The sequence below is a fragment of the Abrus precatorius genome, unplaced genomic scaffold (genome assembly GCF_003935025.1).
Source record: "Abrus precatorius isolate BTA unplaced genomic scaffold, Abrus_2018 Scaffold5, whole genome shotgun sequence".
Taxonomy (NCBI): Eukaryota; Viridiplantae; Streptophyta; class Magnoliopsida; order Fabales; family Fabaceae; genus Abrus; species Abrus precatorius.
Window position 1 is genome coordinate 2,135,811 of NW_020874395.1, and position 23,628 is coordinate 2,159,438.

Here is a 23,628-nt window from a genome sequence, read left to right on the forward strand (position 1 = left end):
ATCACCTTATTAATCAAGGTTAACATGATTGTACAACTTATTTAAAAAATAAATTGAATCAAACATGTAATGAGTTAAAGTTGATTTGAAGAGAATCAAATCGTATTTTCTTGAAAGTGAAGAGTCAAACTCCTTATCATTTAACCATAAATACGTTCCATATTTATTTGATTTCATACTTGAATTGGGTAAATTTGAAGTTCATTTTAAAAAAATTTAGAAAGGAGAAGCATGTCTAATAGAAGTAAAACAAACAATTTTTTTAATCCAACTCGTTTAACACGCAAGCAAATTCACCCAGAGACAAAATCAAAGTTCCCACGAAGTTAATCCCAAATTTACAGGAACAAGACAAGTGGACAATGCTCCAAGTCGAAGACATAACAATGAAACCAAACGAATGCACCGGTTCGTAAAATTTCACGTTTTAAATTTGCTGGTAGCTATCCTCACCACTTAAAATATTCATAATGGGACCCTTTTATGCCACCAATTTGTGGTTATCTTCAACTCTCATCCAAACCAAAATCATTACCATGGTTCTGCCTTACCATTTTTTTTCCAATTCCAATAGAAAAGCCCTCATCTTTTAATCACACTTGCACTGTTTTCTTCACTTGGCTTCTCCCCAATTGCAAAACCTTGTTCATCTCTCAGTTTCACCACCTGGGTATTCCCTATTCTCATCATAGCTCTTGTTCTTCTTCATTCCTTGCATGATGGCATCGATGAGTTCTTTACCATTCCTTGTGGAAACAAATGCTGACTCCACTGTGATGCTGCTGCTTCACTCTAGGAACCCAAAGTTTTCACCGAAGTTTGGTTCTTTGAATGCTTCATCATTTGCCAAAGGGTTGGGTCGTGGTAGAGTGAATCACAGTTGTAGCAGAGGCTTACCATGTTTAGTGGGGAATAAGCAGATAAGAGCTCTTGGGAAGAGTTCTGGGACAAGTGAGGATAAGGATGAATCCGAGGATGTGCTTCAGGCCACTATTGAAAAGAGCAAGAAGGTTCTTGCTTTGCAAAGGGAACTTCTTCAACAGGTATTGTGGTGGAATGTGTTTAGCAAGGGGTCCATGATTTCTCCTCAATTTAAGTTGTTCTAAAAGGGTTTAATTTGAGACCCGCAAAAGTGTTAAAAATTATTATTATTTTTTCTAATTTTGAAATTGGAAAATTAGGACCATTTTTTCAGAAAATTAAAAGAGATAATGTCTTTTCCTCTTGGGAAAAGTAAGGACTAGTAGAGTAAAGCAATGGCTAATAAGTATACTTTACTAAAAATCCCAACTCCCAATGTAATCAATCATGCTTTTTCAATGGCATCTTCTTGCAGATTCATTGCTTTGGTCTATTTATGACCTCCTAAATAATTTATTGTTTGTGTTTATTTTCCTTGATCTATTCTAGCTTTTAGAATAATAGAATGCAAAATTACGTGGTAAAATTTGGTGTATGAGATCCTTTTGCTAATATCTTCCCTTTGGAATTACTATTTAACTCTGTAGTTGTGAGGTCTTACTTGCATATGTCAAAATAGAAGTGATAAAGAAAGATATTGAATTGTAGAAAAGATAGCTCAGATTCAGTAACTGTATTACAAAATAAAATGTGAGGCTTTTAAATTTTTTGTAGTATAAAAAATAAAATTCATGCATGCTACCCATAAGTTTGCATTTTCTTGGATTATTTTTCTTGTATTTGTTTTTGTTATTGTTTATCTTAATAACTGTACCATCAAATCCAGGTTGATTTTACAACTGACTACTGAGTATAAGATATTCACTTCCATAAGTTAATTACCGGAAATTCAATTGAATGCTAAATAATGGAGGGTCTGTTTGGTTTGGGAAAATACTTTTCAATTATATTTCCTGTTTTCACTTTTAAATATAAAAATGTCTCCTTATTTGTTATTTTTTTTTATTTTGTCTTCAAAGATTTGTATAAAAAAAAGTGAAAACAATAAGGTGGTATTTTTGTAATTAAAAGTGAAAATAGAAAACATTTTCTCAAAATAAAGGGGTCCTAAGTGTGACTTTGTTGTTTGAATTGATTAAGCTGGTTATTCATTCTTTTAATTTATAAAAACATATCAAAAACTTCTGAAGCACTTAATTGTTTTAGTTAATTTAGAAAATGAGCAAATGACTGAGGTACTGTATAAGAGCAGCACCTTTATATGAGGAAATGGGACAAGCCATGTCATGCTTTATCTAATAAGCCTGACCTTGACTTATTTACTTCACATAGACCTTCTAAAAGGCTTGGCCTGTCCTTCTTTGAATGCGTGGTCTAACTTGAAAGGTTATTTAGAATCCTACTTTGTACTAAGGCTTTTTAAATAGGTCAGCAATCCTACTTAGAAATAGGCTAATGCATCTAAGCCTTTAAATAGACTAATAATTATATAATCTAAAAGAATACTGTATAATAATAATAATAATAATAATAATAATAATTGTTCTTACTGTTATTATTATAATATTTGTTTTTACTTAAATAAGTTGGCTATTTCAGCTTAAATAAAATTCATTTGCTCTTGACAAGCTGTCTGACTTATTTGCATCTCTAATTCTCCATTTATATGTTTTTGCTATAATAATTTGATGCAGCTGTCATGTCCTGTGATCCTAGACGAACTTGCTTCTGAAAACATGGTTTGGTTATGGGTTTAACAGAATCTAGTTCTCATCAAATGTGCTGTGTATGAAGACGTGTGGATGACTCAGCTATTGGGAAATGATTTTTTTATGTGGAGTTGATTATACAAGTTGCAATTATTTTTGTGTCAGCATACTTTATTATAAGTGTTCATGTGGTGATCTTATTTCGCTTTATTTCTATTTTAGATTGCTGATAGAAAGAAATTGGTGTCTTCGATAAATAGTGAGAGCATTCCTGAAACAGAAGGGAACAGTATCCCTTACAAGCACAGTGATGAATCTCAGTCAAGTGAGTCAAATTCACAGAAAGGTTCTGCCAGCAGAGGTAGTGCTGTTGAGAACCAAAATGGTGGCATTTTATTTAGCAATTATATCAATTCTGATGAGAAGGAAATACCAGATATGTCATATGTAGGCATTGATCAAGATTTTGACAAAGGTGAAGAGGAAGATGATAAATTGCCACCTGCTGAAAAGGCTTCATCTACTAGGCTATACTTAAATGAAAAGTTGAAAAACAAAAAATATGAGACAATTACGCCTGATAAGCCAATTGAAATCGCAAATACCACCAGAACTTTAAGTTTAAAGGTTGAAAGTCTGGAGGATGTGATTGAATCAAGTTTAAAAGAGATTGGTAATGAAGCTGACAATGTTGAAAGTGAAGGTGAAAAACCCCCACCTTTGGCTGGGGCCAATGTCATGAATGTTATATTGGCTGCAGTAGAATGTGCTCCCTGGTCAAAAACAGGTAATTTCACATTGCTTTTATGGAAGGTTTTCTTTAATGAATGAATGTTGCTGAGCTCCTTTTTGACAAACCCAGATAGGCATCATTTAGAAAGCATGCTCAAATATACACCTGGAAATTTAACAAGTGGCTGATTTTGTTGGCAACCTGTTCTGGGTCTAGTGATTCACTAATTGAAATAAATTGGCATTGAGAAAATATATCATGCTTATACCAATTTTGGTTTAACTTGTATCACAGATACTGCAGGAGGCATATTAACTATAAAGTTTACCTTGAAAAAAATAAAATAAAAAAAAAACTGATTTAGATGTAATCAGCTGTAACAATTCAGAAGTATAGATAGACAGAATTTAATAATTTTTTTTTTTTTGAGGTGAGATTTTTTTTTGAATTTGTATATTTGTCATTGTGAGCCTTGTTCTTGAATTATGACACTGACAATTTAGCACCCTAATGAAGCTTTAATATTCATTTGTAAGAATACACTAGATGCAACTACCTACATTTAGCAAGTCCATGAAACTCCCTCTTTTTCTCTCTTAGACCAATTGAAATCTTTGGTCTTCTTTCTGTTCTGTGCATGCTGTTTTATTTTGATGTAATTTACAGACTTATACCTGTCCTAATAGGTGGGCTTGGAGATGTTGCTGGATCATTACCTAAGGCTTTGGCTAGGCGTGGACACAGAGTTATGGTAACATGCTATTCCCTTAATGAACTGATGTTGTATCACTAACACATGTGGGAAAAGAACGTGCTCTTTAGATTTGCTCCTTGCTTAACAAACAACCACATGAACACAATCTTTTGAACTGGGTTGTGAAATTTGATCCTTCTACTTTGATTGGGTCTTGATCACTGTTTCCTTCTTTGCTTTTTAAATATTCTATGATTCTATCCATGTCAGATGAATATTTTCAGTCTTTGATCTCATTTCTTATGGAAGTGAATAGATGCATTATGCATGATGGATAGTACTACGGATGGAGTTTGTACAACCCAAAGATAAAATTATTAGATTTTAGAAAGAGAGCTGAGAGATAGAGAAAGAAATGTATTGAAATACAGAGACCGAAGGAGATAATCCTCCCAAGGGTTTCCCCATTCACAATCTAGTTACTGCTCAATGTTAGTGTATGTTAGTAAAGCTTCTGTAACTGACTAGTTTCTAATAGCTTCAGTTGTATCTAACTTCCTGTTATGACAGTTGTACTGATTAGGATTAGTGAACTCTATATATAAATCTCTCTTTGTATCATTCAAATATAGACTCAATAATATTCAGAAAGATAAATCACTCTCTCTTCTCTGATTATCAACACTCGATTCCCCCAAAACTAACAAATGTGAATACCCCTTAACTTATTCCACCTGTGTTCTGCTGTTTAAGCTAAGTCTCCACTATTAACATTTTTTTCCTTTTGTTTGATAAACCCCACACTTTAACAGTTTGAACTACCTAACCAATTATGTAACTACTCTAACAAACTACACTCTGGGTCCCATCAACTTATTCATTTTTTTTTATTAATATTTCCATTTTCTTGCTTTTATTTTATTTTATTTTTCACTTTCTTCTTAGGTTGTTGCTCCTCGGTATGGTAATTATCCTGAACCACAAGATACAGGAGTTCGGAAACGATACAAAGTAGATGGTCAGGTTTGCAGCAGCTACTCTATTCTCAATCAATTATAATCCGTTGAATCAATCAATTGCTAATTTGCTACTACCATGTTGCCGTAACTCTCCAATGTTTTCACTTTACAGGACATGGAAGTAACATATTTCCAGGCCTACATTGATGGTGTTGACTTTGTTTTTATTGACAGTCCAAATTTTCGCCATCTAGAAAATAACATATATGGTGGAAACCGAATGGTAAGTCTATTTTTGTTGAGTTGAAAACCACTGTTAAGTGTTTCTATTGTCATGAACTGTAATTTGCTCCTATTCATGGGGGAAAAAACAAAAGACGAAAAGGGGGAAACAATGACAGAAGTTACTGAACTGTCTTATTTTTTGAATTATTTTGTTTCCTCCATTAGCAAAATGATTATAAGATGAATGACCAAAATGCTGTGTTGTTTTGATTTAAGGTATACTAGAAACTCATCTTGCATTAGTATATATTCAAGACTGCTCACTACCTGTAACTAGTTCTCTGATCTTATTAATTTCTTTTTGACTCTTGCATTTCCTTTGGTGGAACAGGATATTCTAAAACGGATGGTGTTGTTTTGCAAGGCAGCTGCTGAGGTACATGAACTAAATGATTTTTTTGTGACTTAAATCAATTATGGGGTCTGTAATCCAAATCATTTTTATCAACTGTCAAAAGTCATTCTACAGCTGTGTTCTTAATGGAATCATTATATTTGTCAACATTCAGTGGATAAATGAAGTTGATGATTTTCAGGTTCCTTGGCATGTTCCATGTGGGGGTATTTGCTATGGAGATGGAAATTTGGCTTTCATAGCAAATGATTGGCACACTGCATTGCTGCCAGTGTATTTGAAAGCATATTATCGTGACAATGGTTTGATGAAGTACACAAGATCTGTTCTTGTGATTCATAACATAGCACACCAGGTTCATTCTCTATTTAGATATATAGTTAATTCACTGTTTTGTACAGTGAAGCATCTGGTCCACTTGTTTTATGGAATAAGAATAAGTTGTTAGTGGACATTGTTATTTTCACTCAATCATGTTACCCAGATGGAAAAGCTCATATTCCATATGTTTCAGCAGTTGTATACATAATTTTCCTTCTGCATAATATCTTGGGGGTAAGCAGAGGCAAAATATTATTGTCTTTGACATATCAGTACAGTGACGATTAACATTTCTAGATTGCCTTTTATCTCAAGGTTAGAAAGGTTAAAAAAAGTACCTTTATGTTTCTATTACTGTTCTGGATGGTTCATCTATGCTTATATATTTGCACTCCAACCTCAAATTGTTTAAATATTCTGTGAATATAGGCCATTGAGCAATAAGTATGCGATATCCTGTCGATGATTAATTTCATTGCACTAGTTTAAAACTCCATGGTCTCAGCATCTTGTTGATGATAATAGATTTTGGTAATAAACTATCATTCTGAAACCCATAGAAGATGCTGAAAAATATTCATATTTCTTTCCAGAAAGCAAAAGAAATTTAGTAAGGAATCAAGAAAATGTTTCCTCTTCAGAAGAATCTAAGTTTGCATTGCTTGTGGTCATGGATTGTATCTAAAAGCAATTCTTTTATCTTTGAACGAGAAAAATTATACCAAACATTGAAGCTGATTCCATTTCCTTAATGGTTGGTGTTTGTTGCATTTTTTCATGCAGGGTCGAGGCCCAGTTGATGATTTCCGCTATGTGGATTTGCCCGAACACTACATAGACCTTTTCAAATTATATGATCCTGTTGGAGGTGAGCACTTCAATATCTTTGCAGCCGGTTTAAAGACAGCTGACCGAATTGTCACTGTTAGTCATGGATATGCATGGGAGCTTAAAACTTCTGAAGGTGGTTGGGGTTTGCATGAGATCATAAATGAGAGTGACTGGAAATTGAGGGGAATTGTGAATGGCATTGATAACAAAGATTGGAACCCGCAGTTTGATGTTCATTTGACATCAGATGGCTACACCAACTACACCCTTGAGACCCTACAAAGTGGCAAGCGTCAATGTAAAGCCGCCTTGCAAAAGGAGCTTGGTTTGCCTGTCCGCGAGGATGTTCCAGTAATTGCTTTCATTGGAAGATTGGATCAACAGAAAGGTGTTGATCTCATAGCTGAAGCAATTCCTTGGATGATGGGCCAGGATGTGCAACTAGTCATGTTGGGAACCGGAAGGCCTGACTTGGAACAGATGCTTAGGCAATTTGAATCCCAACACCGTGACAAAATCAGGGGATGGGTTGGCTTTTCTGTGAAGATGGCTCACAGGATAACAGCAGGTGCAGACATATTGCTCATGCCATCAAGATTCGAGCCATGTGGATTGAATCAACTCTATGCCATGAATTATGGAACAATTCCCGTTGTGCATGCCGTCGGTGGACTGAGAGATACCGTGAAGCCTTTCAATCCATTCGAAGAGTCCGGCCTTGGGTGGACGTTTGATAGTGCAGAAACTAATAAGTTAATAAACGCATTAGGGAACTGCTTGTTGACCTTCAGGCAGTATAAGACGAGCTGGGAAGGGCTGCAACGGCGAGGGATGACCCAGGATCTTAGTTGGGACAATGCTGCTCAGCAGTATGAGGAGGTCCTTGTTGCTGCTAAATTCCAATGGTGATTTCTTGCTAAAACTATGGAGTGCATTCATGCTGAATGATATCAGGATCTGTGCAAGGGAAAGGACCTGCGCGAGTTGTTTATAGGTAGGTATATTTCTGAAAATTTTCTATAATATCACTGTTACTCACTGCCTTCATGATGCAGGTCCTGGAGGAACAGTTTTGTTCTGTAAACTAAAGATTATGTAATAATACAGTGGTTATATATGTCATATCTCTGGTACATATCCATGTAGCTGAAAGCCAATTGACAGGAAAAAAAAAGAAAAATCAAATAAGCTTAGAAACTTGTTTGTCCTTTCAGCTAAAGAAAGAAAAAAGAAAGAAGACTTTTGCCCCCCTTAGAAAGAAACTCTCTCTCTCATCGCCCCTTCTAAGTTTCTACGCTTTCAATGCTGCAATTGTACCTCTACAACTATGTTCATCCCATCCAAAAAAACTTCAACTTCTGACTCCTCTTCATCCATGTCAGAAAGCACGTCTCCACAATGTAATCATGCTTTGATATTTCAACCCCCAGCTTGTCCATTTTATGGTATATTTCTTCGTTTTTGTTGACTTCAATTCTTAAATGCTGAATTTAAGGATTCAAAAATAGTAAGTTGTAGGATTTACTATAATTTTATAATCTAATGGAATAATTACTGTTTTTTCATATAAAATTTTACTAATCTCAAATAGTTAAATTTAACCTTAAAGACTGATAATAACAAAATCAACATTTTTCTTATGCATATTAGTCCAGCTACAAGTTGCAAGCATTGTTAAACCCTTCCTCTCAATTGTTTTGAACAACCAATTACACATTTAAAAGTAGCTATCCCAAATTCTCACATAAATTTCCGAAGTTCTATATTCTCGTGCATTGAACAATGCTGCCCACATGTTTGATGTTGGTTCGAAAGGAACACTTCTTATCAGTGCAACTGCTTCATCTAGTTGATCCTCTCAACCTACTACTTAAAAAATACATGCCCAGTTCATTGCTCTGCATTTCATCTTGTGATCTCTAGTGAGAATGAAAAATCTTCCAACCCCTAACAAGACCTCTTAAATACACAAGAATATCTATAAACTAGGTCTAACAATTCGGCAACCGTATCGCAGCATGGACCTATGCTGTATGTTCAAATGAAGTCAGTCTTGCACAAACACACACTAAAATTAAAAGAGTGAAAGGATCCATTTTAACACCGCTACCATGCATCTCATAATAAATATATAAATAGTTTCCTCACTATGACCACAAAGAGCATAGCTAGAGTTAGCCAACCATAGTAGAATTCTACAAAATGCAATGATCTTTTTTAGCATTTGGTGAATCAATACACATTTAGGATCTTCAATATAGTCACACTTGTTACATATGTCATGTGAATTACCCTTCTCTTTTTTAAAAATATTTTTTCATATTTAAATCCTCTCTAATTTTAGCAAGAATTACAACTTGCAGTGTATTTTTATTTAAATAAATTTAAATTCATTTAAACAAAATACACAAAAAAAGTATTTTTTATTTAAATTAAAAAAATTTACTTAAAGCAAAATAAAAAATATTACTTGAAAAGAAAGGGGACGAGGAAAAGCAAAAAGAGAAGGGGTGAGGGGGAGGAGATGAGAAAAGAGTGGGAGAAAAAAGAGGATGAGAAGAGATGGAGAGAGAGAGAGAGAAAACAACAAATACTATTTTTACTGTGAATCTAAATTTATTTTTAAAAAATTAATTCTATAAATTGTAGTTTGCCTTAGAATTGTAAAGAATATATTTTTTACTTTTCTGTTGGTTACAATTTTTTTTTTCATTACCCTTATATTATATTATTGAAGAAGAAACTTAGTGTATGATTGTGATTATGAAAAGAGGATGAACAATGAAAAATATTTATATCAATTTTCTATCTACTGGCAAGATTGGTAAATACTAAAGAATATAAATTGTTGTTGTTGAATTTAAAAAAGATAAAATATCATTAAATACTTGGAGGATCTATTATTAAAAATTATTATGTAACTTAGTATAAAAAACATTATTTTTTCATTTTCAGCCACACAAATCTTAGGATAAAATAAATAATCAGTTTCAACTATTCAATATTTTAAATATTAGTTTGAACTATTTTATTCAATACTCCAATATGTAATTTTACTCTTTTGAAAGTTGACTTCTTTAAAACCAATTCTTTAATAATTTGAAACAATAAGGATCGTTTTCTTTTGTTAAAAAAAAAAAAAGGATCAATAGCTTAATGAATAGGAACTATTGGGATTTAAACAAAAATAGGGATTGGTATTGTTAGTTGTAGGCTTACATCATGCCTTGATGAGGCCTAGGTAGAGTTGGAGTTAAATTTAACTTTGTTGATTATTAATGAGCTTCAGTAGAAAAACTTGCATCCTAACAAGTAGTTATGGGTTTTGGCATAATGATAACTATTCAATCTTATAAATATCTTGACGAAAGGGGATAAAATTCAAAAACTTAAATATATGGGGACCAATAAAAATCTAAATCAAATAAAGATACAAAAGACTAGGGTTCTTTTTTTTTTAATCTCCCATACACCACGTGTTTGGAAGCCATTTCAGTCTAAACTAATCTAAATAGTAAAGTTCCCTTACATAATACTTCAACTTAAAATCTTATTTAAGAAAAATTAAACTCTATATTACTAAAATTAATTGACATTTGTATCAAGTGTTTCCAAATTATTATTAAAAATTATAAGTACTTTTAATAGGTTTAGCAACACTTTTGATTTCTTAAGTTTTTAGTTTCCTAACTTTTTTTTTTCTAAACGATTAAGTTATTTTATTTTTAAAATTAAATAACTTTGATTTTGTTTTTAATTATTTTCTGTCTAAAACCCCTTAAATTTATACTTTTTATGCAAAATTTTTATAAATTAACTTAGTAAATTATTATTTTAGATCACTTTAGTCAAAATTCACTAATCAAAATATTAGATATTACCCAAGTAAAAAAACTCAAAGCTCTCCCTTTTCAAACTTAGTGTCACTTTATAAAATCCTTCAAATTTTATTTATTTTCTTCTAAATTCTTAACCTCTAAACTTTTTAAGCGCATTTCATAATCCAAATTCATCAAAAGCCTCCAAATATATGGATAAAAAAAAAAAAAAATTTTAGTAATTTAGGTGAACGAAAATTGAAAGCACGACCAAATTAGCTTCATTTTAACATAAGACTTAATTGACTTGAAAATTCTTAAAAAAACAAAAATTACACTCCATTCAAATTAGAAGTACAATTAATCTGACGTAATATTTACTCTCTACTAATACTATTATTTTTATCTATCTTTTGTTGCTACTATTCTTAAATATTATAGTAATTAATTAATTAAAAATATTTTTTTGGGTAAAAGTCCACATCACATGAAGAAAATGTCCCAAATTGCATGTTATATATTTTTATTACAATCATAAGATTTATACATTTTCCTATTGTATTATTATTACACCATTTTTTCCTTGGATGTAAATTTAAATTTTTATACACACACACACACATATCTTTTATACCCTCCTCCCCCAAATACATAAAAATAAAAATAAAATAAAAGGAGTTAAAAATAGTATAGCGATGTGCTATACAAATGAAAAAGCCTCTGTATTGTTGAAAGATTTTGTCCCTACCATAGCCCAAATGATGAATAGCAAGACAGGAAATGCTAAAGAGAGACTCTCAAAGAAGGAATTTAAAATAGAATTGGGGGAATATGTTAATTTGAAGGATCAAACTTTTCACTTCATTTCTCTTGGTAAACATAAACAATTTTATCACACATTATGCTACATTCAGTTGTTGTCTAAAGAAACTAATTGCTGAGTATTCAGTGATTCATCTGTTCATTTATATTTGCACTATGTGGCGTTTGTTTTATGCCCACTTCTAGATTCGTGACTAATTGAAAAAAAGATGCTTCTTTCAGATGTATCTATTTGTTTACCAAAAAAAAATATGTATCTATTTGTCAGTTAAGTTTTTGACAAAATTAATTTTATAGAAGATATGTTTTGATTTCACCGCCACTATTGCATTGCTAGTGGGCATTAGTGACCATTAATAGTACACCATTAGTAGTACAAATATTCTTTGGATCTCTATGCTCCACATCTTATGCATTCCTGAGTCAAATGTAGAAATGTTCATGGTGAACCTTTCTTGGAGGGAGCACCTGCATAAATTGTGACATGTAGCATCATTAGATTATAATAATGGATTTAATTGAGTAATTTTGAAAAATTGAAAAATATTTCTATTAAAACATTATCGCAATTATTTCACAACCAAATTAAATTCAAGGAGTACATTTTTTTTGCCCCCTTAAACTTTATTTATGACTGAATGCATTATCAATTGATTAGTGGGGCACTTGCAAGGAAAGAGACTGAAATCTAAAAGAAATGCAATCATATTCACTTTGAAACAACAAAAAGATAATATGGCATATTTTTCTATGGTCATTTCCCTAACCCATTAAAAGTTGTTCTGCTGATATACTAGAAAAGGTTACATAACTACCGTGCGTAAGAATTTTTTCAGTTATCTGTAATGTGCTGCTTTACTTACATTACATTAGTTTATATTAGTCATTTAGTGAGCACATTATTACCCCTTTTGGCGGGCGCAAGGAAAAGGAAAAAACTTTGTAAATCATCCTTATTTTGTCATGATAAAGCTTATTTGTTTAAGTTTTTTAAAAAGGTAATTTTAAGAATATGTAAAAATTGATTTATATTTTTAGAGATTTTATGAAAAGCAGAATGTTATAATTTAGTTGTTTAAAATTATTAAAAACATAAAATTATTTTAAAAGAGAGTAGTTGAAGCAAACGGGCTCATAACTCCTCTCAACACATGGAATGCTAGTAGTAAAAGATAGCTACTACTATAAGAATCCTTTGAGAACAGAATAACAAAAGAAAGGTCTGAGGTTACTTAAAAGAGCTTTATGTTGATCATTAAAGCACTCATTCATGACCCTATAATACAACCTTCGGTGGAAGGTCACTGCCTTGTTATGGAAGTGGTAGGGGAACCTTTTGGTCTGGATTAGCACCCAGTAGGAAAGAAGCTCATAAATGGAAGATTAGGCGACACCTAATCAATTGGGAATTTCATATAAGGTTTCCCATACTTAATGACTTAAATTCATCAATGTCATGATGTCTGTCCAATATATATAGGGTGGGCGGGGTTATAAGAAAGAATGGCACTTAAGCATTCACAATATTGAATAAAAAAACAATTCATCTACAATATTAAGCTAAGATGGAGTGGTCCATTCAAAAGTGTGTCAGCCCTTTCTTTTAACTGATGCTACCAAGTGTTAGCACGGGAAAAAAACTGATGAATATGATTACTCAATTTAGTAGTAAAGAGAAGAGGAAATCCTAATGTGCCCCAAGTGTAATGCACCAAGAAAATACAAAATGTGATACATGCAGTTACATGTGGATTGGTGGACTAATATTTGTAGAAGTAATCTGAATTCGGGTGTGATGGACCCAAAAGCAAAATTGCTCAAAAAGGTCAGGCTAGTCTGTTGTTTGATGCTCTTGCTACGAGTGCAAAAATTTGTCACCAACATATTCTTTAAGTTTAACACATTCTATTGGGCGGAATTCACATAGGATTCATGGAATAGTGTGGGATCAGTAAGAACATCATTTAGTAGATCCAGTAGACTAAAGAGTAAGATCAAAGACGTGCGCTAGAGAGAGTGTGTTATTAGAATTCCTCAAGAATTTGTGATGCTAGAGATTAACAACTTTAACCTAGGAGATTGCTCCTCTATCTTATTGAAAGAAAATTTGAAAAATATCCATTTAAACAGATATCATGTTAGTGCTTTCGCTATGGGATTTCGTTTTGTCCACCTAAAATGTTTTTATTTGCAAAATAACAGAGGATGTCTACACAGACCAATTGAGAAACAGGAGGATGTAACTAAATTACAGTATTCAACCGATGTCACGATTCAAGGTCAATTTACAGAGTAAAGATTGCAATTGAGAATTTGAGACATGATGGCTGCCTAGCAATCTCAGGATTTCTACAAGTAAAGAAATCAAATCGCAATTAAAAAGAAAGTATATTGAGATTATCATAAAACGTAAATTCAGACACAAAAAAGAAAATGTAGCAATAAAGAATTGGCTAATGGATTATAAATTAACATGAGAACATCTTACCAATCATGCTGTTAAAATCTGGTCATTGTTCCTTGTAAGAACTGCATGTGCTCCCCCCATTTACCCATCAATGGCAGAAGAGATTCACTAGTGCAATAACCTTGATTTAAGGTATCTGCAAATAAAATAAATCAGTGTAATGCTACTGACATTTTAACACATCCGAAAACAAACATGAAAATTTACTCGCAAACACCTTGTGAGCATTATAAAAGTAAATAATAATTAAGCTTACAAAAATAATAGATAGAACGTTGACCACGACAAAGTTCCAGGAGTAACTAAAAAGGCTATTTTACAGATAGAAATATAAACCAAGTGGATTTCATAGGGAAAAACAGAGGAAGCAGAAAGGAAAAAAAATTAAGAAGAAAATGCAATATTTCAGGATCCAAAATAGTTTTGTTTTATTTGGACAAACAAATAACAAGATGTACAATAAGCAAACTTTGTAAGAAGTCATCAATGAAAAGAGAATAAAAATCCCCAAAATTATCACCCAATTGTTCTCTCCATTAGCGAATTCAATTTTCTGACAAAAGAATTCAAATATAAAACCCAAGGTTACATATACCTGTCTAAAAAGATGTCATGTGCTTGAGAAAATCCACTCCACTGTTCCTACAATCACAACCCAGATAATGAAAACAGGAGAAAGTTTCCATCACTGTTTAACTGTAGAATCAAGGAACCAAAAACAAAATATCAGCTTTAAAATACATTTTCAAGATTGAAACAGACTCAGGAAAAAACTACAGAACAACAAAACAAACTCTATTGTAACCTGCAGCTCATAACAAGATTGAGAACTTCAATCCTATGCAATCATCACAAAAACTACGACATAACAATAACCACGAAAGACAACAAAATTAAAAAACCTGAATGAGCAACTTTGAAGAACTAAATAAATCTTAAATACTAGAAAAGGAAATTAAAATAACTGTTTTCTTATATTCGCAGGTATAACCAACTAACTGTGTATGAGCCATAGTTCCTTACAACTTATTGCCAAGGGGCTTATTTAAAGACATTCTAAGTTCCTAATAGACCAATAGATCAATGGAAAAGATCAGAGAAATCACTCCTATGCCATAAAAGATAACAAGTACACATTCTGTATTTGATTCAATTATATCCTTTCCTTCATTCATTCCTTCCATCCCTCCTGCCTATAAATCAAAAGGGGGCAATCCTACTCATCATGATCGCAATGCTACTTCTTGATCTTTCGATGCTTCTTCGGTCCCGGAACCTCTAACCTACCAACAGAACAGCCACACCTCGCTCGGAGCACAAGCACTGCCCTTCCGTTAGGTGGTGCCATCTTCTTGAGCTCAGCTTCCAGTTCCCTATGGTGATCACGAGGCAACTCAAAGAGACCCTTCTTAACACCATCTTTCGTCATCGATGAATTCGGCGAGTTCTTCACACAATCCTCAGTCTCCAACTGAATGTCAAACTCTGCAGCCTTCCTCAAACCCTTGCAATTTGGGTTCCCACACTTCCTAGTGGTGCAAGCCACCACACTCCATGTGGCCAATGCAGCACACACAACACTGATTCCTATAGATATATAGATCGAAGGTGCAACAGAAACCTCTTCCTTAACCAAAAACACAACCACCCTACCAATCTGCAAGCACTTGGTGATCAAAAGCTCTATGTAAGGAAAGAACAAGAACCCACAAGCACAAACAACAGCAATGAACATCACAACATCAACCATAGCCGATCGAGATCGATCGCAGGGTGGAATCTGAAGCGAATTTGATGAACTTTGGGTCCTTCGATTCCTCTGAAGGTGATTGCTTTGCCTCGATTTCGAACCAAAATCCGAAGAACAAATCGAATTCGCCATGGAAGGTTGGTCAACGGACTTGCAGAGAGAGATTGAGCTATGGAAATAGACCATTTCAAAGCACACGCAGAAAATTGAAAAGCCAAAAATCTTGAATCCAAAATAACCCAATTTTCTTCTCTTTTTTTCAGATCAAACCCACCAATTTTTCACCCAAATCGGATCGACCCACCTCGCCAAATCCCCAAAAGCTTACAACTTTGAAGTGATCCAAACACGGGCAAGATCGGAATTTGTCGGTGCCCCAATGGATCAAAATTCACGAAAGGAGCATTTTTTTTCCTTCTTTTTTTAAAAAAAAATTCAGGGTGAAAAGAAAAATGAAAAATGAAATTCAATATCTGATGATGCAATAGAGAGTGTTGAAGAGAAAAAATTAGAGTTTGGAAATGGGTTTTAGAGGCCGGCTTGAAGGGGTTGCTGAAGCAGAGAGTGCAGGGGAAGAAGCAGAGAGGACAAGGAAGGAAGAGTCATCATTCACCGCTTTATTATCATCAGATGAAATCAGCAATGTTTATTTATTTATTTGTTTTTTTTATTTAATTTATTTGCTCGTAACAAGAAGCATAGACAGGGTCATACATAACACATAGTAAATGTTACATACACGCAAGCCAAACCATCGCAGGGACACGTTTTGTTCTGTGATGCTTGTTAGGGTGTGGCGTGGGCTATGCAATGGTGTGGAGTTGAATGGGCTTGGATTCACCTCTTTTTCTACAATTCTGATATCATGTGTGAATGATTCGGTGGGACATCCCCATGGGCTTGACCCACATCCCTTTTGGGAAAATTGCATTTTGCTTTCCATGTTCTTAATTCTTGTTTAATCATTGTGACTAAAATGTGAAAAAATGTTCTAGTAGTCATGTTATTTTGCTCTGAATGATTTTTTTGTGAAAAGTGATGTAAATGATTTTTTAAGTAATAAGGAGAGGGATAGATATGTTGGCAGAGAATATAAAAACGATTTTAAGAGAGAGAGAGAGAGAGAGAGAGAGAGTTGTCTTGAAAAAGAAAAAGGTTTAGAATATTGATTTTTTTTTCTCATCCAAGAAGAGATTCATAGTAAGTCTCATTAGGAGAAAAAGATGGGATAAAAGAATGACGAAAAACTGAAAAATCAAACTTGTTCACTGATACATGTTCTGCAATTTAATTAAAAGTTGACTTGAGGAAATATAGTTTTGTATATTTTTGCAAAAAAAAAAGTATTTTTTAGATCATGTTTGGTTGAGCCCTTTTTTAGTGAAATAGTAGTTTTTCTTTTCAAAAAATTATTAAAACTAAAATGAATCAACATACACTTGATTTCTCTTTTAAAAAGAGTTTTAAATTTTTTTTCTAAATATAGTATAAAATTTATACTATATTTAGAAAAAGAATTAAAAACTCTTTTAAAAATGAAAAACAAACATACCCTAAATTTTTATGTTGTTATTCTATGGGTGATTTCATGATGATTGAACCAAACAAAAAAATTTCTTGTTTTATGACAGAAGCAACGGTTGATGAATTGTTCTTCATACCAGTTTGAACTTCATATCTAAATTCAATTTATTGATCGGTAAAACCATTAGATTTGCATCATAGAATTGACTACTAATTTAAAGAGTTTTAAATTGATTATTGTCAATGTAAAACTTTTACGTTATCACTAAACAAATGACACATTATTATAATATGAAAAAAAGAAAGTACTCGTCATTATAATATATGAATAGTTTTTAACTTATGATAAAGGACGTTAACATCGTACCAGAAAAGGAAGTTAGCATAGTCAATTTTTAAATAGATGGTGGCATCACGTATCACGCAGTATAAAAATAATTATATACTATACATCAATGAATCAAGTTTAATGATATCACTCAAAAACTTTGCTAGCGAGCTAATTTTTTATGAAACATATCTTGATGACGATACTATCATTGTTATTCACTAAAGAATCAAAATAAAAGAGTGGTTAGTAATAAAAAGAAAGATAAAGTTAAAAGGAAGAATAAGAGAAAGGGGTTCTCATAAATGTTGACGCTGTGTTAGTTCTATATTATATATACTTGATCAAAGCTCATGCATGGCTTGGCAAATTAATGACAATAATCTTATAATAGTTTTTTAATATAAAGTGATAATATTCATTATGTTAGCATAGCACACGTAACATATGTAAATATATTATACATGGAGTTGAAGTGTTTAACCAGTTCAAGTAAGTACATTCCATTATTTGATATATTGGAGGAGTGGTGAGAAGTTGAAAAACCATGGAAATGTCTATGATGCTCATAAATGGCACTTTTGTTTACTTGATATTACTCTTTAGGAATCAGTATCTTTTGACTAAGTAGCGTGAAGTTGGCAATTACAACTTGTATGAGAAAGGATAAAAAGGCTACACCATCCTTCTCAAGAAAGCTATAAAGAAAATTCAATTATTTTCCATATATGTGCATTTTTTTCTTTCTTTTAAACTTACCATCTGTGTGTATATGTAAAGAAGAAATTGATTGAAATGTATTCACCGTGCAATTTTTTTTATATTTTATCTAATTATGAGAATTATTAAATTTTATAATAATTAATTAAAAAATTTGTATTTATTGTGTATTCTAATTAGTTTATTGTTAACTAATAAAAAAAACTATAAACAGATTTAATTTTGATCCACTATCAATATAAATATTTATTTTATTATCAACCCATTAAAATACATTTAAAGTATGAATTTTGAATTAATTATCTTAAAAGTCAATAATTATAACTATTACAATGATTCATGATTGAATAATACTGTAATACTATAAAAATTTATATGGTCACCACATCTTATTTAAATTTTATTAAAAAAAATATATACTTTAATAATATCTATTGAAAAAATTAGTTTAATTTTTAAGATGGATGGCGTTATGATAATTAATACATAAAAAAGATCAAAAGTATTCTTTTCAGCTAAAAGAAATTTAGAAGAATTAATTTTTATATTGCAAATCTAAACACTTCTTAAATACGAGAACATCTTCTATTTTTATTTTTCGTTATAATTATTAGTTTTATTATTATTTTACACTTTTTATATTTTAAAAATGATTAAAGTACAAAATATTTAATTTTTGTTGTTGAAAATTTCCTCTAAATTTAAACATTCATTACTTTTTGTTTTTCACATTAATATTTCCTTATTAATATCAAACGTCATTTTATCGTTCTTGCACCAGAAAATCCTTTTATAGTTTTAAATTATTTTTTAAAATTTATTATTTTCTTTCTTAAATATAAATGAATTATATTTCCTATTTAAATTGAAAAAACGCGTCGTCCGTGGATTGCTTGAGATGAAGTTGGCGGGAAATATAAATTGGTTTAATAGTTACTGTAATTTAAAAATGGATAAAAACACCTCATTTGATCCCTTAAAACTAAATGTCACATCACATTAATTTTTTAAAAGTTTGGATAATTAAATTAATTTTTAAATATTTAAAATGATATTATATTAATTATCTTAATACTTGCATTAAACTAGTCTCTTAAAAGTTAGTTTATTGTAATTTAGTCTTTTAAGTATTTAAAATATTACTATATTGTCTTTATGAAAGACTAAAGTGGTGACAAATAAAAAAATTTTGAGGAGCAAAGTTAGTTATAAAGCTTTTGCAAAATGAAATTAGTGACAAAATTAATATTTAAGAACTAATATGATAATAAATTTAAAAAACACTAATGTGACAGTGTTGTAATTTTGAAGGATTATATTAACAATTTTTTATTTTTAAAAACTAAGAGTATGTATTCAAATTGGTGTTCTAAAGGGTATGAATATGCAATTTAATTTTAAAAATTTTAAAAATTATTTGGTAATTCTTACATCTATAAAAAGATATTCACTTTAATTTATTTATTTTATAAGTTCATTTAAAAAAAAATAAAAAAGTGTTATTTTATAAAATCAAGAAATAATAAATACTTAAAAACTAAAATACCTGATTTATATAATATTAGACATTAATCAAAAGGTTTACTCAATGTTCTTAGTTATCATTCTTGATTTTGAATTGTATTGACGAATATTTAGATGAATATTGATAATTAAAATTTATTATATATACACACTTTAATTGACTTTTTAGTTGTTAGATATTTGTGTAATCTTCGCTACTAAGTGGGAAAGTGATGAAAAATGTTACCATGCCTATGATCATATAGTTGAAGAGGAAAGCTTGTCAAGTCAAGGATTACCAGAAATTTGTAATAAGTGCTTTAAAAACTGAAGATAAAGTTAGTGGCCAATCTGTATTGTAATTTTATGCTCCTAATCCTACCACTCAAAAGGTTAAGAAAGGAAGTCAACATCTTTTTGTATACATTTACAAAATATTACTTTATCTATATATTTTATTATAATATATAGTTTTTTTTTTAACAAAATGCTATGTGTCAAATAAATAAAGCTATTTTTTAATATTATTAACTACATTACTTAATTGCACGGTAACATTCTGTCATTCATCTTCTTATTCAACCTTACATTTTTCAACAACTTTTTAAATCTTAATAAGAATTTTTAAAATCTTTTATACCTTCTTTTAATTTACACTCCATTAAAAAAACTGAATAAATTAAAAGCCTTTATTTTTAGTTTTATTTAATTTTTCAATTTCGTTTTCTCAGTCTATTTTTATTGTAGATAACAAAGTAGGTGTTTTCCATAATTGTTAAAATTTAATAAACTTTATCACTTTTTCCTTCAAGACATAATTTTATAATTCTATAATTCATATTTAATTATATTTTAGATTTTATTTTTATTTACATATGCATATCATGATTAAGACTTACGCGATGAACCCTAAACCTTAAACTACATTAGAATAATAAAAAAAAAAAAAGTATTCAAAATTTCATTTTTCATGAATGTTTTTATAAGCGTAGTTAGTAAGTTAACTTTATTAGAAAAAAAAATTGAAAGGAGGTAGAATGAGAAATGGGATGATCATGTACCTCTTAATCTATAGTCCAAAAGGAATACAACACGAATTATGTACTAATATAAAATTAAAACGATTAAATCTTAAAATTTTAATTCAAAATTATTACTCAAATTGTTACATGTATGGATTAATTTTTAAAATTTATTTTCATTAATTTTAATTATTTTGAATATTAATAATGACATCTATTACTGTTAATTTAAAATTTTATCTTTATTTTTTAACTAATTTTTATTAATTTGAAATTATTTATTTTTAAACACTGAATATATATATATATATATATATATATAATTTGTTATAAAATACTTTCTCCGATTTTTTTTATTAGAAATAAAATGAAACATTTTTTTTATCTTTATTATAAAAAATAAATGATAAATTCAAAATACATTAATTGTTAAATTTTTTTTATATCTTTTTTTTATTATTATCATTAAATATACAAATCATTAACTACATTATTTAATATCATGAATATTTTTAGAATAAAATTTATATTTATAAAAAATATAACATAATTAATTATTTTTTTTAGTTCTAGTAATTTAATCTTTTATTTATTATAAAAAGTATTGGAGAAAATATTTACAAATAAAAACTAAATATTATTTTAAGCATCACTTTGTCAAGGAATAGTCAACATTCATTAAACATCATCATTAATATATATATATATATATAATCTCTGTTTCTTCCATTAACCAAATGATAATATGTAATAATCCCACATTTTGAGTAACTTATTAATTCCTTATTTAAAAAATTTATCGTCAAAGCTTAAACATGAATTAGCATTCTCACAAGGTACTTACTTATATTAAAGAGTCTTATAAAAATAAAATTAATTTGTTGAATATAAATACTTTATAAATTATTTTTACCTGCCCCTCTATTTTTATATGATCAAAGAGAAAAAAGAACTAAGCTACTAAGGTTAATGGTCAATGGCTGAATTTGTTGCACTTTGACTTGAGTTCCATTTCAAATAATTGTTTTTTTTTTTTTCACCAAAATTTGCGTGTTGGTGTAATTAATTCTACTGAAAGCATGACGCACACGCAAGAAAGGAAAGAGAAAGGTTTAAGTAATAAGAAAAAAAGAAAAAAATTATTGTTGACGAAAAAATTTCAATTTAAGAGAATTTAAAAATATAAATTTATAAAAAAGTTTACTTAAATTTAAGAATTTTTAAACAAAGATTATCATCAAATAAACTTTTTTTTCCTTTCTTCTCTAAAATTAACTTTTAAACAAAATCTTAGATATTTATTGTTATTCTTTAAATAATTTTTGTTTAAAGTACTTTTTCCTTTTCTTATAGCTATATTAATAAAAAAAACTCATAAATATTTCTTAAACAAAAGACCTAATCCTACACTTCAACTTGTTTTGCACGTATGGTAGACATTTTAGTCAAATGTGCGTTTTCACCTGTATCAACATTCCAAATTCAATCCAATTTTCAAGTGTATTGAATGCATTTTTAATTTAGGGATACACATTTTTTTTTTTACTTTTTTATATGTACTTAGGGATTAAAAAATTGTTAACAAAAATTAAATTACTGACCATTTATTTGGCAGTAATTTTAATTTTTAAAAAATATGATAACAAAAACAAAGCCATTAATGACATGATCACTTTTGGTATTTGTGCAACAATTTTTAAAATTAATGATTTGACATAAATAAATAAAATATATGTAAAATTAATAAATATTTGCCATTTGTAAGCTTCATTTCAGTCATTTGAACTATTCCTTTACGTATCATAAAAGAATCATTTTAGCTTTCTGTAACATGTTTTGAACTTGCTGTATTAAAGATTGTTCCCTTTATGCAATTCTAGCAACTTTTATCCTTGTTTTTATTTCAAGTATAAGTTAAAAATATTTTGTTTTCATCTTTTACATGAGTTTATCTACGTTATATTTGATAAAATGAGCTGAATTTTAGATATAAAGCTAACTAAAAGTTATAAATTTGTAATTGAAAATTTATCATGATATAAATTATTTGACAAATAAGTTCGGTAACTAGTTAATTTATGTTAAATAACTTAAAAAAATAAATATTAATATAATACTAAAATTAATTATTACTTATTTTATTTATTTATGATTGATCAATTATATAAAATTCATATATGTTTGAACACAAAATATTCTAAAATATATATTTTTAATATAAAAATAAATGTAAATAAAATGGATAGAAGAAAAAAAATAAAAAAGTAAAACTGCTGTGAAAGTGAAGAGAAAAAAATTATATACACGGACTTTTAAGCATGTAACATGTAAGTTATCTTTCTAAAAATATAATAAAAATATTGATTAAATTTTAAAAATTAAACTTTATTTTAGATAACTTTTGAAAAATATAATTTTTAAAAACTACAAACTTTTTTTTATTTAGTAAATAATGAATAGAAATTAAATTAAGTAAAGATGTTAGGATATATAATTTATATTTTATTTAAAATAAAAGTGAATAGAGTACAGATCTATTTGAGTAAACTTTTAGAAAAGTTATTATAATAAAAAAATTAGTATAAATAATGAATAAAAAAGTATAACTTGTTTATAAATTATTTTTAATTTATGAAAAAAATTATTTTTTTTTTATACAAAATTTTCTCATGTCAAATATTTTTCTAAAATTTGACCTAAATATAACTATAGTTTAGAAAAGCATGCAATTAATATTATTTTTATCATACATGACTTCATTGACTTGATAGCTAATGGTTATTATTAAGTGAGAAGATGTATAACAATTGGATATTCAAATGAACTAACCCTTATGTTTGATTAAATAATTGGGTGTACTGTTAAG

At 29.7% G+C, this 23,628-nt stretch overlaps 2 protein-coding genes across 8 annotated transcripts; one reads left to right on the forward strand and one right to left on the reverse strand.

The window, feature by feature from the left end:
- Positions 1–405: 405 nt before the first annotated feature.
- On the forward strand, positions 406–16,635 carry LOC113867956 (granule-bound starch synthase 2, chloroplastic/amyloplastic-like). Of its 5 annotated transcripts, none has more exons than XM_027503478.1 (9): positions 406–1,043; positions 2,853–2,994; positions 3,067–3,417; positions 4,050–4,114; positions 5,003–5,080; positions 5,189–5,299; positions 5,633–5,677; positions 5,838–6,011; positions 6,761–7,972. In XM_027503478.1, exons 1-9 carry the CDS (start codon positions 717–719, stop codon positions 7,715–7,717), a joined length of 2,250 nt encoding a protein of 749 aa, XP_027359279.1. In that variant the 5' UTR covers positions 406–716; the 3' UTR covers positions 7,718–7,972. The 5 variants fall into 5 exon arrangements, 4 of the variants coding, with proteins under 4 accessions (XP_027359279.1, XP_027359280.1, XP_027359277.1 ...); XM_027503479.1 differs by having other exon boundaries at positions 2,853–2,991; XR_003505206.1 differs by adding an exon at positions 15,929–16,635 and having other exon boundaries at positions 408–1,043; positions 2,853–3,417; positions 6,761–7,802.
- LOC113867957 (uncharacterized protein At5g19025-like) lies at positions 11,664–16,283 on the reverse strand. 3 transcript variants are annotated; one of them, XM_027503482.1, is made up of 3 exons: positions 14,511–16,283; positions 13,937–14,051; positions 11,664–11,916 (listed from the first exon to the last, which is right to left on the reverse strand). In XM_027503482.1, the coding sequence occupies exon 1, from the start codon at positions 15,849–15,851 to the stop codon at positions 15,153–15,155; it is 699 nt and encodes a 232-aa protein (XP_027359283.1). In that variant the 5' UTR covers positions 15,852–16,283; the 3' UTR covers positions 11,664–11,916; positions 13,937–14,051; positions 14,511–15,152. The 3 variants fall into 3 exon arrangements, with proteins under 3 accessions (XP_027359283.1, XP_027359282.1, XP_027359281.1); XM_027503481.1 differs by lacking the exon at positions 11,664–11,916 and adding an exon at positions 13,619–13,797; XM_027503480.1 differs by lacking the exon at positions 11,664–11,916 and having other exon boundaries at positions 13,645–14,051.
- Positions 16,636–23,628: the final 6,993 nt, after the last annotated feature.

What these genes read in the sequence shown, in the direction of transcription:
- LOC113867956 (XM_027503476.1), top strand. Translation starts at nt 717, where the DNA reads ATGATGGCATCGATGAGTTCTTTACCATTCCTTGTGGAAACAAATGCT. An exon ending in TGCTCCCTGGTCAAAAACAG is followed by an intron (nt 3,418 to 4,049) that starts GTAATTTCACAT and finishes CTGTCCTAATAG; the next exon opens with GTGGGCTTGGAGATGTTGCT. An exon ending in TTCATAACATAGCACACCAG is followed by an intron (nt 6,012 to 6,760) that starts GTTCATTCTCTA and finishes TTTTTCATGCAG; the next exon opens with GGTCGAGGCCCAGTTGATGA.
- LOC113867957 (XM_027503482.1), bottom strand. Translation starts at nt 15,851, where the DNA reads ATGGTCTATTTCCATAGCTCAATCTCTCTCTGCAAGTCCGTTGACCAA.